Here is a 22334-nt window from a genome sequence, read left to right on the forward strand (position 1 = left end):
TGATCCTGAAACGCTTTCCTTCCCACAAAAATGTCTTTTTTTTGTTCTCTAATACAGAAAAAAAGTGCACTGTATTGCATAAAACAATTTAAGAAAATGTAAAGAAATACTTTTTTTTTTTTTTTTTTACACACAGCTTCTGTACGTAAGGGCCTTCAATTTAAGGGGAGCGGCCTTGCGAGTGACATCGGGGTCTCGAGTCGGATAGGTTGTCTGCGTTTGACTTTCGAGTTGTATTATATTTTTTTTTTTTGCGTCTGTTTGTTCCGCTCAATAAATATATTTAAAGTGAATTGGCAGCTCATCGACCTCAGTCACTGGGGGGGGGGGGGGGGGGGGGGATTGAAATGAAATTGATTAAGAAAATAAACAAATAAATAAATTGATGAAACTCAACCCCTTTGAAAACAAATATAAATCCCCCAAATCAACCCCTTCCCCCTTTGTGGGTTTGGCCCATACCCCTAATGTGCAATTTTTTTTTCTTCTTCAAGGTTTTGTTTCATGAAGATAGTTTTTTTTTCCATATAAACTGTAAGAAAGTGCATTTTTAAAATATATATTTTTTTGAGGTTGCGCGGGTGCACCAAATGTGTGTGGATTTTTTATTTTTTTGCATAAGTTGCAGAGGTGTTTTTCGTTTCTCCCCGGGGATGTTTGGGTTGGTCTGGAGATCCTGATGTGTGTCTGGAAAATGCACCTGGAATTAAAAGTGACATTTTCACAACTTCAAAAATTAATAAGGACCTAACAAAAGCTATAATTTGTGGGGTGGCTGGCACAAAGCAAAAAAAACTGCTCCGCCCCCAAAATTAACCAATTTTACCATGGCAAGAAATACACAGGGAAAACAATATCTAATTCTTGATCCTTTAGGTATTTTTGATAAAAGCATGTTAGACATTTTAAGACGTGGGATTACAATATACAGCACACATACAAAAACAAAAAAATTTTGCCTCATTCTTGACTCCATTTATTACTCATTTCCCCCCTCGTTGTTACATAGATTTTTTTTTAATTTGACAGAATGATGGGCTGATGAAAGCCACTGCACAAGAGATGACAAAGCCTGAAAACAAAAAAAGCTTTCTTGCAGGATAGTTGCTTAAGAAAGATGCAAGGATTACATTTGCAACATTGTCATACATCGTAGTTTTCATTTTTATATTTTTTTTTATATGATGGTATTTCCCTTCTGTTTTAACGGAACTGGAGTGGACTCACGCGCAGACCAATCACATCCTTGCCGATCTCAGTCACCTGGTGAGTAAAAGTGAATATTAGTGTGATGTTCAGGGCTATCAAATCGCACCGTCTGCGTTTATTTCATCCTACCTGAGTAACCCTGCACACCTGGCCCTTGTACGATGGGCAGTAGCAGGCCCCCGACAACGGGCACTTCTCCACGGGACGTCCGCGATACAGTGGGACGAAAGAAGCGGCGCACAGGTCAAACGGATTGTGCGGGTCGTAGTTCAGCTGGTGGGCGTCTGTCAGGTTCTTCTCGCACGCCGCCATAATCTTGCGAGTCTGAGTTGGTCGGGAAAATGAAAATGTTAAGATGATATTAATGGAAAGTGAAGAATGCCATTCTGTAGGACTTGAGTGTTGAAAAGCTGATGCTGAATTGAAATGCTGTGGAATGTATTGAATTGTTGAAATGCGGAATATGTGATCCACGAAGTCACTCAGCACAATCAACATTCAGGCTTATAGATGACTTGACTTGCCCATCCTGTCCTTTATATGTGATGTTCCTTTGTCATCAAAGCAAATACAGAGCAACAACTATTTACAATGAGTGCTGCAAAGCATGCTGGGAAATGCACTGCCTCACCATCCCTTACATTATCTTAATTTGAGAATTACATTGTGCAAGTTTGGTTTTTGGGTAATGGGACAGTTTATGATGTTCTGAATGAGCTGAAAATGTCAAAATTGAGGAGTTTGAATGGGTCAAGAATGCAGTAGGAGGAGCTAAATATGGAAAATACTACTTACGTTTTTTATTTAATGATAATGAAAAAATAGTTCAAGGTTGCTTGAAAGAGCTAATATTGTTCAACTGTCACAAAATATGGAAGAGGAAAATATCTTAAATTTATTAAGTTTATTCTGCAGGTTAAGGAATTTGGTAAATAATGCATAAGAGCCTCTGAATTAGGCAAACATTTTGATGGCGGAATGGTTTAAATCAAACAATTTGGAAGGCCGTAATATTATCACAAGTGTGGAATTTTTGATATGTGGATATTATTGAAGAGTGGAAAATAAGATGTCCTAACTGAGCGGGACAGTTTGAAATTGGAATGATTAAACTCAATAAATATATGTAAAAGGAGGATGGAAAATGTGCAAAATTGAAAAATTTGTGAATGTTGATTAGAATAATACAAAATGGGGGGGATTTGAAGAATGTGAAAAATAATTTGAAGCTGGAATGGTTTATATTAGTCATGAAATGTGAAGGTAAAAATGTTAAATGTCTGATTTCATTTTAGTCATAATGTGGAATAATGAACAAAAAAAAAAAAATGTAAAAAACACAATGCACACTTTACAAGTTTGATGACCAACCTGCTGCGCGACGTCGGGCTTGGGGCCGAGCTCGAGTAGGCGGCGCGCGAAGCCGGTGGCCGTCTTGAAGTTGCGCAGCTTGAAGAAGAGGTTGAGCGCGGTGCGCAACACCAGCACCATGTGGACAGGCTGGAGGTTGCAGTGGGTGAAGTAGGCGGCCATCTGTACGGGATCACAAAACACGCAAATTAGAGAACCGGTAAACCGAAAGACAGAAAATATAAAGACGAGTGAAGCCTGACCTCACAGAGTCTCTTCTGCTGATCCAGCGTGTCTTTGGGCAGCTTCTTCCGCTCCGTCTCCATGGTCAGACCCACAATGTACTCCTTGCAGATGGTGATCAACTGCTGAGCCTACAACAGTGGTAACATAACAATGAATAAACACACCAATAAGTAAACAGTCACAAAAGACATGGTTCGTATTGGATCAGGGATCGGATCGTTTTTCTTGATCCGAAAACAAATAAATAAATAGTACTGTATCTTCATTCATTTTGTAAGACACTTTTTTTTTTTTTCCCATAAAAAAAAAAAAAATCAATTCAAAATGTCGATCGTTGCTTATTATGTATTGTCTTCATTTATTTTATAAAATATTTTCCCCACTAAATAAAAACAAACAAACAAAAAGAAAAATCAATTCAAAATGTCTAATATATCCGCTTAGAATTTAGTGTCATTTATTTTAGAAAACGCTTTTTCCATTAAATAATAATATAAAAATCAATTAAAAATGTCTAATAAAGTTGTTTAAGCTTTAGGAACACAATTTAAAGTGCAATATTAGGCAGAAATATTCTCATTTTATACATGGTCCATGTGTAAAATAAGGGATTAATGGCTTAAAGTTGTGTTCCTAAAATCTAAATGATTGTATCTGACATTTTGAGTTGAATGTTTTATTTTTTTTAATGGGGAAAAGTGTTTTATAAAATAAATGAAATAAATAATAATAAATAAATGAAGACAAAGTTTTATTTAGCTTTTTTTTTTTTTTTTTTTTTTTTTTTTTAAATATATATATAAAAAAAAAAAAAAGACCTCAAAGTGTAATTTAAGGCATATTCCCTTCCGTTAAACACGGACAGTGAAATACAAAACAGCCTTGGTCCAGAATATTGAAAAATAATTCAAGTAAGCCAGGTTACCAGCTGTCAAACTCATTTACAGCTACCAGCCAGGCACTCGTTGGTAATGCTAACAGCTAGCCACTTACGTGGGACGCTTTTGCCGTATCATATCATGACGGCGTAATTAATCAGCGGTTTCTTGGCGTCCTAAATTAGCGACTGAGTTCGGGATAGCTTTGTGTTGATGTTGGTCGCAACTACAATGTCAATCAACTACGATAAAAAAAATAAATAAAAAAAATAAAAAAATCCTAAACGTCTAAAAGGGAAGTCAAGCTAGCCACATCGTGCCATGACGTGAAAGTTAAGTCAACTAAGGCTATTTGCATTGCCGTCAATGTAATTATTTGTCAAACTTCATTTTGAAGTTAGCCTTAGCGTACTGTTTCAGCTACCTTGACATGTCTGAGTAGTGTCCACTGTGAATGTGCACTTTGTTTTTTTTTCCTTTTCCTTTTTTAATTTACTATACTGTAAATCCAGCCTGTTTGCCGGCTTACCTCAGCGATCTCCTGCTTGTTGTCGACAACCAGCAGCGGCACCGACAGCAGGATGGCCCGGAAGCGCTCCACGGCCTCCTCGAAGCGCCCGGACGTGGTCAGCTGGTAGCACTGCTGCAGGCGGGCGATGAGGTCGGCCAGGCGGAGGCCCACGGCCGGCAGCCCCTGCTTGGCTCCGCAGTCCTTCCAGTTCCTCTGGGGGTTGCCCCGCAGGCAGGGAAGAGAGGGCAGAGCCAGGTAGCAGGTGCGGCCCCTGGACAGCGTCTGCATGAAGAGCGACTTGTACGGGCCGAAGTTGACCACTCCGACTTGGTCGTGGAGCAGCTGTGGAGGGAACGTGACGATGTTTTGAATAACACTTGGCTTGGTACGCTATTGGCGACATTTTCCTGGTTGCTTACTCTCATGGCGGTCTCAAAGGAGCCCGCTAGGATGTGGTCCACCGGCAGCTGCGAGTTGTTGCACCACATCTGTGTGGGACTCATTCCTTTGGTGGGCGGCACGAAGAAGCCATCCTCTGTTGTGCCGCCTGCGCCAGCTGGTAGGTCCTGATGACGTAGCATATAACGTACTTAGTGTTTTGTTTTTTGTTTTTTTAGGGGTGAATTATTAGGGGTGTCAAAATTAGTGCGTTAATTTAGAGTTGCTTTAACGCCACTATTTTTTTTTTTAAACGTGTGATTAATGAGCACCCCCTTACTTGGAAAGCCTGTACTGGGGGAATTCCAGTCGCAACGCAGCAGACATGTCCATGTCAAAATTTAGCAGTAATAAATTTCATAATAATAATAATAATGCATATATTTGTGGAGACCAGGGTTATTATAGTTTGGGAATTTTCATTTTAGTTAGTTCTCATTTCGATTTTTAGTTTTGTTTTTTAAATTTAGTTAGTTTAATTAGTTTTTAGGGTGGTTCTGTTATTAGTTTTAGTTATTTAATAAATGCTTAGTTTTAGTTAGTTTCAGTTTTAGTGAATGTGTATTACTTGTGCGCAATATTAAAAAACAAACAATGAGAGCGATGTCAAAGGGTGCTTTTATATTGGCTGTTGCTAAATAACGTCACTTCTGTGTGACACACTTTCAAACATCCTTATTCCGGCGGTTAATATCAAAATAAATGTACCATACTTAAAATCACATTTAAAATCATCTCCAAAGGCTCATGCATTAAATTAATTACCAAAGACTAAAACGAAGGACATTTTTGCTATAACTATAGTTAGTTTTTGTAAACATAAAATGTAGTTTCAGTTAGTTTTTGTTTTTTTAAAAAGCATTTTCGTTTTTATTTTATTTCGTTAACTAAGTTGTTTTTTGAATTTTAGTTTCTTTTCTTTTTTTTAATTAGTTTTAGTTAACTAAAATAACCTTGGCGGAGACAAGAGTCAAGTTGTAAGTTATTTCATGTTAAAGATGAGATGGCTCTTAATATGAAAAGAACAAAGTACTGAGCTGTCACCAACATCTTACAAATGCAATTATGCCATCTAGTTTTCTGAAATGTTATGAAATTACTGTATCAATGACTAAAAGATGCAGCCATATTTCTATTTAATGCTTTTTCCCAATTTTATGTTAAAAAGAGTATATAAACGTCAAAAAAAAATATTGTACATTTAGAACAGATAAAAAATATGTGCTGAAACGGAAGTCAAGCGATTAATTACGATTAAAACTTTTAATTGCCTGACACCCCTAAAAAAATATATACACCCAGGTTGGGCAAAGTATGGCCCAATAGGCCACACATGACCAGTTCCCTTTCTTAACCCGTCTCCATCAAGGCTCTCCTACCAGTTCTGGTGGCAGGTCCAAGTCCTCTTCCACCTCCCAACCTCCACCATCCTCTTTGGCGCCACCATCTTCGCCAAAGCCATCCTGGGCATCCATGAAGCCATCTGAGGGAACACATGTTCAGTTGACTTCCAGTGATTACTATTAGTCGCTCATCGGCGGGGAAGGGACTGCGCACGGCAGCCGGCAATTCACTCATTCACTGCCACTGACGGGTAAAGACGTCAAATATCCATTTTTACTGGGTTGGCAGGGGCCGAGTTAATTATGGGTGGGGGAAATTCCAAAATTCCTGATGGCCAGTCTGCCCTTGTTTACTCGGGCTGGGCTTCGATTTGATTTTGATTTACAATAGTTTAGTTTGACTGTGATTGGTTGGCAACCAGTCCAGGGTGTCCCCCGCCTACTGCCCAGAGCCAGCTGAAATAGGCGCCAGCAGCCCCCGCGACCCTTGTGAGGAATAAGCGGTCAAGAAAATGGATGGATGGATAGTTTAGTTTGATTCGAATCACTTCAATCCGATATTGATTACAGTAATTATGGAACATCAACTCACCTTCAATATTTAGGACATGATTAAAAACGCCACAGACATTACATTCCAGATAAAATTTTGCCGAGACAGTAACTGGTTAATGATATCGTTTATGAAAGTAACACGTTATAATAATCACTTAAGAGTTACACAAACATTGAGATCAGCAAGGGTGAGATGAAAATATTGTCATAATTTCAATTTGATATCTATTATTCAATTTTTTTTAAACCCAGCCCCGCTGCTTACCCTCATCAAGCTGAAGCTCGGCATCGTCTCCCCAGCCCTCCGCTCCGGTGGCGTCCATGTCCAAGTCGGCGGCCATCTGACCGGCTTTCCCTACAAAACCCGCAAACGTCAAGTGGCTGAACGACTTCAACTCCTGTCACATTTTGTGTTTCGCCGTTACCCTTGGCTGCGATGGCTCCCTCGAAGAAGCCCTTGGAGACGGTGAGCAGGGGCCAGTTGGTGTCGAGGGGGTTGATGGGCGGCGGTGGCTGCAGGAGCTGGGCATTGGGATCCACTTCAGGTAACTACGAGTGACAGAGAAAAAAAATGATGTTTTATTGCCAAAATATGGCGTTATGACTATTGAGAGTCCATTTCACAACATACAGTCTCCTTCTCCGGATTAAAGGTCTCTTTTAGGGCCTCAGCTTCTTCATCCAGTCCGTGCGTGGCAGCAGTGAGGTACGCCAGAGACTCTAAGAGAGAAAAAATACGAGTTGGCAAATTTGTATTGCGACATGATTCCATAGCAGCAAATGTACCATGGAAATAGTAACTTTCTGCATTGCCCTACGTATCTAACTGGATACAGGATTTAAGGAAGCCAAATTTAGGATTTTTTTGAAAACTTTTATATGGTCAGAATTTTTGGTGTGGATCACCGAGTTGAAATAAACCAATCACAAGATGGCGCTTTCGAGGCTCACGGAATTATAGTACTTTTAAGAAGATGTGGGACCTTTTGGGCCAGCTCTACTTTTTGGGGCGGGTTCTGAAGTCCCCAATATGTCATTGGGATCTATTGTGGAAATGCAAGTTTGATCATTGAGAGTGGTAATATGGTCACTAAATTATCGTATTTTGTTTATTGTGTATGCCATTTGTAAGCATTGTCAGATCAATTTAAGGATTACTTGTTACTTCATTTTTATTTAGGTTTCCTTTCGGACATATAAAAGACTTCAACAACCACATCTCATTTATTGATTATAACCCCCACGCCCCTTTTTTTTTTAAATGCATCTTTCCTTTCGGACACGTTATTACAATAGACTTCACCACTCGTTTATTGATTATCATTTTGTTCCCCCCTTTTTAAAAATGTATTTTTCCTTTCGGACAATGTTATTACAACATACTTCATCAACCACATTTCATTTATCAATTACTATCCCAAACCACCCCCGTCCACCCCCCCCCCCCTTTTAATTTTTTTGTCATTTTTCCATTCAGACATATTACTGACATCACAACTACATAATTTATTATCTTTTTTTCCTTATTTTATTATTATTTTCCCCGAAGACATGTTCTTACAACATACTTTCCTTTTCGAAAAAATGTATTTCTCCGAGAATTCAGCCTTAGTTTTGAAGAGACCTTTTTTTTTAGGCTTCTTTAAGACCTTGGGTATGATTAAAGAGTTGTGTTTTATATGGTGTTTAATATAGCATCTTAAAAAAAATAAAAAAATAAAATGGCCGATTTATTTATTTATTTAATTTATTTAGTGAAAATGTGGCTTAGGTTGCTGTTAACTCACTCTGCCCACAGTTCTTCAGGATTCGGACTCTCTCGCTGACATCTCCCAAGTAGAGCGCTGCCTGGTAGTGGCCGCTCATGTCCTTCCGAATCTCAGCTACCGACAAACAAATAACACATTTCAGCTACGATCATCACGCCAAGTGAAAACCTCTCCCTCCCTCCCTTACCAATTTTCATCATCTTGCGCAGCTTGGCCAGGTTGCCGGTGATAAGGTAGAGGAAGGTGAGCTTGTCAAAGTTCTTGGTCCTCTGGTAGCACATCTCCACAACCTGGTGGTGTCCCTGCAGCAGCGCCGCCTCGCCCAGGCGCTCCCAGCAGCTGCGCTCGTCCAGCGCCTTGGCCGCCTCCAGCGCCACCTTGAGCAAGAGAAGAAAACGGCGGCAATGAACTTGCAGCTTTTTCGCAAAGGAGAGTAACGGGACCTGTAACTGTGACCGTTACCTCGATGTTCCCGCACTCCAGAGCTAAGCTGAAACGAGTTTTCTCGTCTTTGACGAAGTGCAGCGCCACCTCCGGGTAGCCCTTCTTCTGGAGGTAAGCAATGATGGACTGGCCCACCAACTTGGCGTTACGGACCATGTGAAGAACCTGAAAGCGTCAACTTGGTTAAATACACAGTAGCACGTACACCAACAGTCACAAGTTTCAACTCAGAAACTTTTTTTTTTTTTTACTTTTGACTAGTAGAGTACCACTACTAGTGGACTCTTTTTGTATGTTAACTTTCATACACGTTTTTCTGGCTGTGGCGGCTATGCTCGTGACTAATGTTCATTTTGTCTGCCATTTTTAAATTTAGTCTCAGTTTTAGTCCATTTTCAGTCACGCTTGTTAATAATGAGGCACTTACTTGCTAATGTAAGCACACATCGAGTTCCTCCATATATTGACTCGCTTCATGAGCATATTAAGATCCCCTTCATCTGACCAGTAACGTGGATTTTAAACATAGAAGGGCCAAAACATGCCTTGTGAAAATTAAGCTGCACTAAAAAACAAAACAAAAAAACAAAAAAAACTAGCCACCAGAGGGTGCTAGAACTGCAAATGGAAATCAACCTGTCCCCCCCCCCCCAAAAAAAGGGGTAAATTATAGTTAGAATTTAACATTAATTTAACGGCTATAATTTTCCAACAATGTTAATGCTACTGCTAACTAAAGCTAGTTAACTTACTAGCTCATACCATGAGCCCATAGAAGCCACAGTAATTGTGTGTGAAGTTTTTCATCAAAAAGTTGAGGAAATTTTATGTGAAATATAATCTGCTGACAAAAAAAAAAAATATATATAGGGTTAAAATGGTTGTCCCGACTAAAATGTTGACCGTTTTTGTTGACTAAAACTAGATGAATAAAAGTTTCTTGGACTAAAATAGACTAAAAATGCTAGATTTATAGTCGGCTAAAAATGGACTAAATAAAAACGGGATGAGGTTGACTAACTGGTAAAAATTAAGTGTTATTTAAGATTGTAGGTTGTTTGTATGCATTGCTGTTATGGACAAAAGCACAATTTTTTTTTAGTTAGAGCTCATATTTTTACAATATTCTGACTTTTGGTATCGCCAACCTCTCTACAATATGGTGAGAATTATCATATCGTGATATTGGACCGTAATGTTTGGATATCGTTACATCCCTACCTGCAAAATGTAGCAACAACCCAGCGCTGATTAGCTCTCAACTGTATCAACATTGTCATTTCCCTTGGTCCTTTTGTATGCGAAGGGTACACAAATACAGTAAATATTTGAATAAAAAAACAAACAAACAAACCATAAGGCTATCTGTTCACAACCTTGAAACTTTTTGGAAGCCTTTTAAACCAAGTGAACCTCTTATAGCCAGTTAATATGCTGAATTGTTCAGCCAATGATGACCACGCTGACGGTGAACGCTACTCCGACTTTGGCATGGCAGAGGCTCTGTGAAGTCCCGACGTCGCTCGTGAGACGCACCTCGTCGTATTTGCGATTGACCAGGGCCAGTTTAAAGCGGTATTCGGTGGGGTCGATGGTGAGGACGCGCGGTCGGCACTCCCTGTCCAGGCAGTACACGCTGTTGCCTCGCACGCGGGTCACGTAGATGGGCAGGTCCAGCGTCCTGATGATGCCGTGATCACTACATGGAGAGATGCGTTGTGAGAGCGTGGTCAGACATGCCGATAATCGGGAACGAATTTGAGCTATTTTGCCTGCTTCTGATTAAAATACGCTAAGGACAAATTTTCCTGAGTGATTATCCTATGATGTGGGTTAATTTTACGAGAGATTTTCCCTTCCCGGTGGGGGCTCAAAATTGTCATTTTAAATTTGTTCGATATCTAAAGGAATACTTAACTCATTTAGCCATTCTAATGAGTAAAAAGTTAATATTTTGTCTATAATTGATTTTTTTTTATGTACAATTAATAACTTTAGAAAACACATTTTGCCACTTGCTGTTAACCGAAGATGACATCACGTGTGCTGAGGAAACGGGTAACGACCAATCACGGCTGAGTTTGCTAATGTCATTGGTTGTTAGCCGGTTCCTCAGCTTGCGTGATGTCATCTTCAGTCGACAGCAAGTGTCAAGATGTGTTTTTATTTTATTGTTAATTTTTATGTATTTTTTTACAATGATATGTTCCATGCAGCCACCACTGTGGTCTAAATACGGTATTCTGGTTAATATTGTGTTAGTGGAATATGAGTTAAGCAGCAAAATCAATGATGTCATCTTCAGTGGCAAAATGGTCGCACCCTGAGTTGTGGGGAAAAGAAAAAAAAAAAAGAAAGATAGATTTTGTTTCATAAATCATATTCCACAAATATAAAATATTAATCAGAATGTCATGTTTAGACTAGTGAGGTCACATGTATCATATTTTCAAGAAATGTTTAAGGTTGACTTCCCCTTTAAAGGTATTAATTGTACATGAAAAATAATGCAGTTATCAAATTAATTGACAAAATATTAACTTTTTACTTATGAAAATGGCTAAATGAGTCAAGAATCCCTTTAAAATGGAAAATGATGTGATTATACTTTCTATTTTTAATTATGTTCTCTCTGATTTTGTATTAATATTTGATTTATTGGGTGTATTGTGAGTACTTGTGTGCGTGTACACTGTGAAAGATGGAAAATCATTGTGTGCGGTCAACGGCAAGTTTGGTAGAGCTCTACACAAATATGGGAGCAACTTTTTATATGCGGTGTCACCGATACAGTGCTAACGGTTAACCACGATATAGCGAGGGAACACCACTTGAATGTCGAGGGTGGGTGTGCACGTACCCCGAGGTGAGGGCGTATTTGATGTGGTTGGAGGTGGTGTAAATGAAGACGCCACTCTCATCCCAAGCGCCGCTCTTCACTCTGATGTTCTCGTGAATGTTGCAGAGGCTGTCCAGCTTGCGGTTGCAGATCATAATAGCTGATAGACAACAAGGGGGGGGAACAATTTAGCATATGTCACAGCCACTACACATCTGACGACGTTTAGTCATTTAGTCTTACCGTGCTTGGCCAGCAGCGCCACGTGGGTGGTGTCGGCGCTCCACACCACGTACTTGACCTTGGCGATCTTGACAGTAGCCACCGAGCGCTTCTGCTGCACGTCGAACAGCGTCACGCCGTCTGCGTCACGCAGCAGCAGCGAGCCGGTGCCAGCGTAGAAGATCTCTTCGCAGCTTGGCACTTGCACTTTCTTCACAATCTCGTTCTTCAGGTTCTTGATCAGCAGCTGCACAAGACGTGGATAGGGGAAGGAGGAGACAGGAATTACATTGCATGTCCAGGTGGCCAACTCTGACTTAATGTGTAAATTATTTACACCAGAGTAAAACAATAACAGAAAGCAATACGTCGGTTACCAATGCCCCCTTCCTTCTTCTTTTACAGTGTAGGTGCAAACAAATGCTCAGCCCCCAAACACACTTCAACATCTGCAAGTATTTGTGTTGCTGTTTGTTGTGTATACATGTGCATGTTTGCTGAGGGTTTTTTTCACCCCAAAATTCATACTGTGCTCCTCCCTTACAGAAGCAGTCTGAGGCTGTTATTCCCCCCTCCTCATCATGTTTTTCCTTTTTTCGCATCAGAAACTGGGGCACCGCTTTGGGCCACTCATCAGGCTTCCCGTTCATGCAGCTTGAGGTATAATGAAAATACTGTAAATCTATTCTAATTGTATGCCATTAGACTTACAATGAATGGTTTTATGGAAGATGGTAGGAAAGTGGACAGGTGCATCCTCATAAAACGTATTTCAATAGTTCAGTTAAAAAAAGGTTAAGCTCAGACTTGTATTTAAATTCCTAAATTCTATAAAAAATAGAATCATAAAATAGTAGCTATAAAATAAAACTTTTGGTTTTTTAATTTAACTATTGCAATCGTTTTTCACAACATAGTGCTCCCTCACTTTTCGCGGGCGTTACATTCCACTCCCACCCGCGATAGGTGAATTTTCGAAGAAGAGGACGTTTATAAAAAAATAAATAAATAAATAAAAATAAATAAATAAAATTAAATTTTAAAAAAAAAGGGGAGGGCGGGATTTCTGACAGTTACACTTCTGAGCCATAATGAAGCCATCACACAGTTACCACCCTTCTAAACACTTGTTAACTTTGTAAATATAAAGAAAAAGAGCAGCAAAACTAAAGAATACAGTGAATCGGGGAAAGGTGGGGGTAATCTCTCAAAAATCCACAATATAGCGATATACAACCCAAATACAAATCTACGATATAGTTTATCAGAGATAAGTAAACTGCGAAATGGCGAGGGACCACTGTATTTTAAGTTATCGAGATGCACTTGTATATTCAGAAAGCAAATAGAATATGCATCAACATTTGGAAGAGGCCTACCCAAGCACGATTGTGTCTCCTGAACTTTGTAGTGTAAATCCACCCATAGAATATTTAGATCCATCTTGTTTCCTCAACTACAATGAATAGTGATTCAGTACTTACAGAGTGCATGCGGTCCAGGACAGCGAATCTGTTCCTCGCCACCCACACGGCTGTGAGGCCAGAGGACCTCTTTCCTTCGGGTGCTGAGAAGGACAGAAATATCGTTACATCGTCATCCTTCGAGACAAGCGTCATTCACTGCACCGTTTCCGTACCATCGGGGTTCTGGGAGTCGCTCTCTTTGGGAATCGAGTATAGGTCGTAGGTGCTGTTCTCCAAATTGGTGGCCCTCTGAAAGGTGACAATACAAAATTAAATGTTATAGGTGTAGGTAATAGCTAAACACACTTGACTTAAGACATCGGTGGAATTCTTTGAGACACTTTGCCAAGTCAATGTTTCCAAATTCACTAGCAAAATAAGCAATATAGTCCTCATTTCATTGCTTTATTTTTTTTACCCATCAATGGCCGATGATACTCACAGTGCAGAGTAGCACAGCGTTCTCAGCGGGGTTGTAGGACATGCTGAACACAGGAAACTTGGAGCCACTGCAAAAAGAAAACAACCGATTCTGAGGATATCAACAAAGTCAAAATGCCCTTTTCCCCCTAAGCAATATGGTTCGGTATGCATTCTTAAACTTTTCAAAATATTGGAACTTTTCGCATCTGTACCTGCGCAGTTGCATGACAGCCGTGTCTTTGCTGCTGTTGAAGTCCAGCTGGCGCAGGAAACGCTCCTTGACATAGTACAGCATGTTGCCGTGGACGGCGTATGCCGGACGCTCGCGTTCCAGTTTGAACACAATCATGCCGCTGTCATGGCCTGGAGGAAAATGTTGAACGTTAACATAACTGGAAAACAAACTTGCATATTCTGGTCAACTCCATCCTTCGTGGAGGCATTTCAACAGTGAACCCCTTTATCACGGGGCATACACTTCAAATGTTTTAAACATGAAACACACTTTTGAAAGTATTTCTTAGTTCTTATTTTGCTAACAATAATGCAAAACACCATTGAGGGGCTAATTAGTATAGATGCTACATTAACACAGTCGGAGCAGTAAATGGTTATACGACCAAAATGTTGATAAGGTGAACGCTCTAAATAGGGATTGTGAGTCGACCAAGAGTTTAAAGTTTTCTGCCTCAAAGCTCTGCAGGAAAAATGTTTGGGCTGCCCATGTTTTATACAGACTTTTTTGTTTTGTTTTTTTGTGCAGATGCATGCAGTATTGGAATGGTGGCTGTGATGTGATATTTATTCTGTTAGTGCACCATCTAGTGGCCGAATGGCATTAGTTATTTGCTTAAAAAACGTTCACTGAATTAATAGGCTTTTATTAAAGTCAACACAGCACATTTACTTTCCCCCCCAAACACAGGGAAATAAGTTTGGACTTCCTAAAAAGCACCTGGGCTGTAATTATTCCAAAATATAAACTGCCACTCTGTTTTAGGTATTCACTTAACCAATAGAGGGCAGTCATGCGCTAAACGTGCCCAGAAGAAGACAGGAACAGGATTACTCAATGCTTTTTTTCTCAATTATTCGATGGAAAAATCATTAAGATAATACATTTTAAAAATATTTGATAGTGCCCGCACTATTCCTAAACTGTATTATAATTTGGCACAATAACAGTACAAAGGACTCTATATGCTATAGCAGGGCAACACTGTACTCCAAACTGGTCGGCTACGTACCTGCGGCAAACAAGTTGAGGTTGGGATGCGCGCCCAGCACCCAGAAGCGGTCGTGGTCCCGGCGGAAAGTCTGCACGCCGGTCCTCTTGGACATGTCCCACACTCGAATGCTCTTGTCCTCAGAGTTGGACAGGATCAGCTCCTGACGCGGGTGGAATACGGCGCAGGAGACGTTGTTGTAGTGGCCACGGCATGTGTCAAGCTCCCATGCCTTGGATTCTGGAGGAGGAAGGCGAGACATTTTTCCAAGTTTTGTTACTCAATTGTAAGTTGCCGATTAATTGACTAATTGAAGCATATCCTCTGAATAAAAATGTTGATACAATAGAGTTGTACTTTCAGGAAACGTTACAGATTCGAATATATTTTGCAATGTTTAGTAACTGTACAAGAAACTATCAAATGGAATGCAAAAGGTTTATAGTCTCTTCAACACTATCCAGGATACCATATCAGTTACGTGATTTCTACAGTGCCAAATCATAAAGCGTGTCTCAAAGCACGGAAAACTATCGATTCAATTCTTACCATTCATCCTCCAAATCTTGACCTGCCTGTCGTCAGCGCCTGACACAATGAGAGGCATGCTGGGATGGAACGTGGCCCAGTTAACGCCTCGGTCGTGACCCTGGACAAAAGAAACAGCTATCAGTGCAAGTCATACTGCTGGGAAATCACTGCAGCGTTTTAATCACTTCATAGGCTGTAGCAATAACAAATAGTAGAGATTTCATTACTATGATGATTGGGGCGGAGCTTGGGTGTGGCTACTTGTTGAGCCCCCAAAAAACATGCGCCCGTAAAGACCATAAAAACACAGATTTAAGTTTTATTTTCACTACTAGTGAAGGCCGTTAGCAAATGCGAATCTGTGCCAACACTGCAACTGTGCCTCGCTTTAATTTTTTTGACAGTCGTGTAGTCTGGCGGCTGTTTGAAACTGACCTTCGACTTCGCAAAGTCAAGAGGGGAAAACTCAGCATGGAGGCAGTATTATGTAAATTAACCAACCGTGACATCAAAATGGAGGCAATATTACGGCAGGCACATTTCCAGAATTTGGAATCTTGCAAAACCTTTCCTTGGTTGCTTTACATTTGGCTGGGCAGCAACACCATAGACTATGGGTGTGAATTGCCTCGTACCTGACGATTCGATCCGTATCACGATTCATAGGTCACGATTCGATTCGATACCGATTAATCCCGATATGAATTTACAAATCGATTGTTGCGATTTTTTTTTCTCAAATTTAGAAAATACTATTCAGTAAACTTGTACATGTACACTGTAAGATTTGTATGAAAATGTATTATTGATCTCAAACTTCAGTTTTATAACTGAGCCACTGTATTTAACAAACAGGTTGCAACATTTTTCATGTTAGAACAGCATTGAAATAAAAATATTAAGGCTTAATTTTCCATTACTATAACATTCTTCCATGCTTAAGGTGTGAGAGTTAGTTAGTTTTTCATCAAAAATGGATGTTAAAAAATCGATTCAGCTGCCTATTGAATCGATTCGAGAATTGCGTGCTGTTGTATCGCGATATATTGCCGAATCGATTTTTTTTAACACCCCTACCATAGACCCAACTAATTTTTTATTAATTTAATTTTTTTTTTTAACATGTGATTGAAATTGTATTTCAGAGTACCCTGGCATACTTGTGGTTGGTTAGCTGAGTTTTTTTGTTTTTGCTTGTTTCTGGGGCAACACTTTTTTTTTTTTTTTTTTTTTTGAGAAGACCGGTGGGGTGGGGGGGCCGGTTGTAGAAAACACCGCCAGTACATCCCTGCTAATTGATTGAAGTTTTATTTAAAAATAAAATAAAATAAATAAAAATCTATTTTCCAATGGAATTACAATGTCTGACCACTAGATCCGGATTTTCACTATTTGCGGGCCGGCCGGTCCCAATCCCATCTCAATATGATTGTATTGGATCTGATTGTATTATACAGTACATATATAAATAAAGATGACCTATTAATTCATTTTTTTTTGCTTTTCCTACCTCAAGTCTCATAAATTATAGACAATTGGCCTGTGGTCCAGCGTCATAGGGAGACATTCCATGGTGTCCTGAAGGATTGTTTAGTTTCAGACTAACAATTTAAAAAAATAAATATTTGTCATAATGCAGGGGAACTTCGGTTTACAACAGGGTTCCTTTCCTAAGTTGGCAATGTAACTCAAATGTTTTATGTTAGACTGTGCAATAGACTTACTAATCTACACTAATGCAATTCAAGTCATTACAAATATAATGTTCGCCCTCAATTCACAGTCACCTATTTACTGTTTTTGTGCCCAGGCCAAAACCCTAATACAAATACAGCTTTGTCACCACCTTGTGGTAGATTGGTGCTGATGCATGATTTTGTCGTGTGTTTGAGTTTCACGTAGTGCATTAGTCATCTTGTGGCATCAAAAGGGAAGTCAATTACTCAAAAATAGCAATGAAATACTGTATTTGTATATAAAAAGCACCTCTATAACATAAATCTAAATCAAATTTCAAACTACAGCACTAAATGAACATGTCATTATGTGACTGACTATTCAAACATCACAGCGCAAAGTAGTGCAATGGTTTTGTAACCTTGTATGTTGGACTATCAATTGAGGACCCCTCTGTTTTGTATACAAAAAAAGTCAAGCCTAATTTAAATCCAACTCTACTGAGACGCTTTCAAGAAAATACCATAACGTCTCCCTCAAACTCTTACAGCGACCGCAGCGCGAAACGCGCCCCCCCCTGATTTCACCTCAAGCACGTGCTTGACGACGGCGTCCGACGCGCCAAACAGGTCGACGCCGGAGATGCCGCGGACCTCCGTCTCCACGGCGCCGGGCGACAAGTTCTTCTTCCTCAGACCTGCAACCGACATTCAGAGTCGCGGATGCGACGGCGGGGGCGCGAACAGGCGAACATATTGTTTGGGAGGGAAAGAAATAGTCAACAAAACAATCAAAATACAATAAATAAAAACGCAACAAGAAGCAGAAGCAAAGTTTAGACCGACTGCTGGACCAACGGACACACACTCAGGATGGAAACATCACAAACGTTGGCTGTCCTGCACACGGCGTTTGATTGGGTTAGCGAGGGAAAACAATGATTGGGGTTGCGCTGGTGCTGATTCCCGCCTGAACAAACAACGTGGTGAGCGTCTGGTTCAGCAGTGAGAAGCGATGAACGGAAAACGGGATGGAACTAGGAACCCGTGTGCAAATGTGGATGTTTCCAGGGAGGGCGGTGGACAAGGGGGCACGTAGGGAGGGGAGGGTGTGGGTGTTGGTGGTTGGCGCTGTAAAGACGTGCTCTGATGGGGCTTCGGATGTGAAGAACGTGATGTTATTTTACTTGAGTGCTCATGCGGGCTTGATGAGTCACATGCATGCAACTTACATTACTAGTTGGTATAAATAAAGCAGTTCACAATAGTGCAATAATGTATTTTTTTTTCCCCTTTGTGTTAGTTTGGTGCAAAAGTGTGAGCTATATGCTAACCCCCCGAAAACAGAAGATCGCAGAAATTTCAGAAAAGTAAGTAGTCCCGGATGCTGTTCAGTCGCCATTGAAGGGTTGTTTCGTATAAGAAATAAAAATACAGTACAGTATACTATAATGTAAGTATGAGTGGACAGTAAGGCAATTCCAATGCAATCAAGGGCCAGTGATCTCACAAACAGACAGATGACAGAGGAGACATTGTTAAGATCCAAGACAAACAAGCAGACAGCAAAGACATCAAGAAACATGCAGAGGCACGCAAACGCCTCCTCGCTCATCAAGTATGATTTTAATGTTGTCACATTAAGATCAATACATTTTCAATGGGAGGAGGTGTTTGCGCATTCAGCCCGCAGAGATTGTCCTATACGAGTCGCAGAGGAAGAGGACGGCTCGGGATGTGAATCGCCATCCCGTTTCAGCCCCTTTCTCATCTGATAGGGAGTGAACACATCTGTTGAATTATGAGTTATTTTGAATTGGGGAGGGGTGGACACCATGATACATTTTCAAACTGTTCGCTCAGAATATTAGTCTTTTTACTTTTTCCCCTAAGATATTTGTGGTTTGCTCTAACATTGGATTTTTCATCTCATATTTTTTGTTTTACATCTGTGTAATTTTTATCAAATATTTTTTTATACATTCTAATGTTTTTAATATATTTGCAATTTAGCTAATATTTCATCTTACTAAACACATTTCATCTTACTTTTTTAATTGGCTATTTATCCCTCTAATATACATATTTTTTTATTTTTAGATGTTTTTTTTGTAATATTTTGGCATTTCCCCCTCATCTTATTTTAATCTTTTTTTTTTTCTTTTTTTCCCCCAAATGTATTTGTTTTCAATATATATATTATTTATTTTTCTATCTTGTTTTTTTTCTTCAGTATTTGAATATTTTTTGCCTGATAGTTTTGGATTAAAATAAATAATACTTTGACAATTTTTACATTTTCCCCTAATTCATTCATTCATTTTCTAAACTGCTTATCCTCATTAGGGTCACAGGTATGCTGGAGCCTATCCCAGCTATCTTAGGGCAAGGGGCAGGGTACGCACTGAACTGGTCGAGGCCAACCGCAGGGCACACACACACACAATTTTTTTTTCCTGCCTTAAAATATTTGTCAAGAGGAATCAGAATTCCTGCATGATGTGTCATGCTGTTCAAAACTGGCTGAACATCTTAAAGTAATTAAAAATAATAAAACCTCTCTAGTTGAATTGCACAGACTATATGATGCATGATTTCCTGCATTACAAAAATAAATAAATAAATAAATAAATAAATAAACTAAATCCATGGTATCAACAATGATGTGTTCACTTCCTAGACCCACTGCACACCCCAACCTTCCCCCAGCCTCCTGCGCTGTCCCCTAAAACCCTCACCGGAGATATCCCACACTCGCACAGTCTGGTCCAGGCTGGCTGACACCACCAGGTCTTCCGAGGGGTGGAACTGGGCGCACATGACGTAGTGGTTGTGACCTGTCAGCACACTGTTGACACAAAGCGGGGCAGCGAGGATTGATGATTATTCTACACTTGAGTACAATTGTTCCATGTTGGGTTTATCATTCAGTTTACCAGACACAAGTCCTGGACTGCCAATTCCAGATGCGAATGGTTTGGTCGTCGGAGGCACTCAGAATCCAGGGATACTCCTAGAAAAGGAGCACAGGAATGGATTATGTTGTGGCAATAATTTCCATGTTCCAGAGATAAACACTAGAGAGGCACCAAGACTTTCAGGCTACGTCCACGTTATTAATTAAAAATGACATTTTCCAGCCATCTCCTTCAAGATGTTTAGAAAAGGTTGCAACTCACATGGTGGAAGAAGGTAGTCCTGATGTAGTCCAGGTGTCCGAGCAAGGTGAAGAGGCAGCGTCTCAACTTGTAGTTCCATACCTTGTCAAATAAACAAACAATGTAAGAATTGATAACTATTTCAAAAAAAAGAGAAAGAAATACAACATTGGGTTTAAAGAGGGCCTAACTAAAAAGAATCACATAACAATTGATTACCTTGATTTTGTAATCATCTCCTCCAGACACAAACAGAGGCTGCTGTTTGTGGAAATCAATTCCTCGAACGGGACCTAGGGGACAACATACATAAGTTACATCTAAACACAACAAAGAGCGCAAAAGAAAAGGGATAGTGTGACAATTACAGTTTTTTTCCCCATAACTATTGACCTAGCTACCAGGTGTTGCCTTTGGGACAGTCTGAAAACACTAATTCCTCACCTCTGTCAGTCACAGAAAAAATATTGGACCGTCCTTATTTGTGTGTTTAGTTAATTTTAAATGGCGGGTACAACTCAAGGTACATTTGTTTTTGGACAAATATGACGACAACAAGAATAGCACATAATTTAACTTTAGACTTTATCTCCAGCAATTTCCATGCATTTTTTTGTACTGCATTATGAAATAAGCTATATTTATTCATTTTCATGGTGGTGTTCAGGTAGCCTTTAGTGGTAGCGGGCATTAAAGTCAACAAGAAACTAAAGAAACAATGTATGACTATCCCTTTCTGTCTAAGTTACAATTTATCCATATCTATCCATCCATCCATAGATGTGATTGTGACAAAAAGTATTTCTCCAGCCATCCTTTCATCGCAGCCAGTTTCATTCAGGGACAGTCAAATCGCTGATTTTGTTGCCTTCAAGGATAGTCAGTCCAACCAAGTCGGTTGTTGCCTTCAGACACATCCATCCAGCCATCTATTCATATCTACATATTAGGATTTATTTTATTTTTTTACCATCATGTTCGTCAAACTTGTCAATGAGCGTGCACATGCGATAGTCCCACAGTTGGATGACACCGTTGTGCAAACTCGCAAGCACCCACGGCCTCTTGGGGTGGAAACTTAGGCCTGAAACGTAACAATAATACATTAGTAAAAAAACAAACAAACGGAAGAAGATCAAGATAATTTACAAAGTAGGGCATCCACGGATGATATTAGCTTATAGCCATTGTGACCGGATGATTTGCGTACTGTACTTGAAATGTCATTTAAAAAACGAAACATCTAAATATTTGCATAATTCCATACAAAAGGTTAAGTAAGACAGACTGATAAACAACGTTTGACTGTGTACACCCAGACATCATCATTACTTCACCGGATAGCTCGCTAACATTAGCCTCTAAAAAGCTAGCAGCAGCTGGCCAACGCTTACCTTTAACACGGGCCGACTTGGTTTCAAATTTGGTCAACATGGTCAAGGAGATCCAGCGTGTTGCCCTTTAACTATATATTTAGAATAAACTATTCCTCTACCCGAACGTAAAAAAATACAAATGTAATATTGCGGAAAACTTATCATAGGCGGCGGTCATCCATTTAAGATGGATCTCTCGCTTCTTCCTGACACGTCTCCAGTTTTGTCTTCCGGTTTGAGCAATAAAGTTTTGATTGTCAAACCGTGCACGGATGACGCACAAAACGCCACGGCGGCCCGCAGATCTTTGATCAAGGCCATATCTACATTTTCAACAGAATTCGAAGAGAAACTGATTTAGCCGTAATCAAAAGTAAATAATATATATTTAATTTATTTTTGAAATACAATATATTACAATAATACACTCGTAATAATCTTATGGTCCGAAAAAAAAGTATCATTTTTTTTCCTCCTTTTTTTTTTTATTATACATATTTGGACCTATGTATATGTAGTTTTCCTTTTTTTTTTTTTTTTAGCTTTAAGTCACCCCCAACACACATTTAAAAAAAAAAAAAAAAAAGAACTTCCAAAGTGATTTTCATACTGTTGCACTAACTATTTACTTAATATATATTTTTAAAAATTAACATTCAGTAGGTCATGTTGAC

At 39.6% G+C, this 22334-nt stretch overlaps 1 protein-coding gene across 1 annotated transcript; it reads right to left on the reverse strand.

Moving 5' to 3' along the window:
* Positions 1-953: 953 nt before the first annotated feature.
* On the reverse strand, positions 954-21889 carry copa (COPI coat complex subunit alpha). The gene is made up of 29 exons (XM_077516072.1): positions 21679-21889; positions 21255-21368; positions 20504-20577; positions 20306-20386; positions 20063-20139; positions 19865-19974; positions 17715-17824; positions 15469-15568; positions 14941-15159; positions 13906-14056; positions 13713-13779; positions 13444-13519; positions 13289-13371; positions 11826-12051; positions 11604-11742; positions 10280-10442; positions 8762-8908; positions 8487-8676; positions 8318-8413; positions 7162-7250; positions 6956-7079; positions 6796-6885; positions 6012-6115; positions 4614-4760; positions 4213-4536; positions 2823-2933; positions 2581-2742; positions 1339-1533; positions 954-1263 (listed from the first exon to the last, which is right to left on the reverse strand). Exons 1-29 carry the CDS (start codon positions 21716-21718, stop codon positions 1204-1206), a joined length of 3669 nt encoding a protein of 1222 aa, XP_077372198.1. The 5' UTR covers positions 21719-21889; the 3' UTR covers positions 954-1203.
* Between the last annotated feature and the right edge of the window lie 445 nt (positions 21890-22334).

Source organism: Festucalex cinctus, chromosome 1, assembly GCF_051991245.1.
Source record: "Festucalex cinctus isolate MCC-2025b chromosome 1, RoL_Fcin_1.0, whole genome shotgun sequence".
NCBI classification, from domain to species: domain Eukaryota; kingdom Metazoa; phylum Chordata; class Actinopteri; order Syngnathiformes; family Syngnathidae; genus Festucalex; species Festucalex cinctus.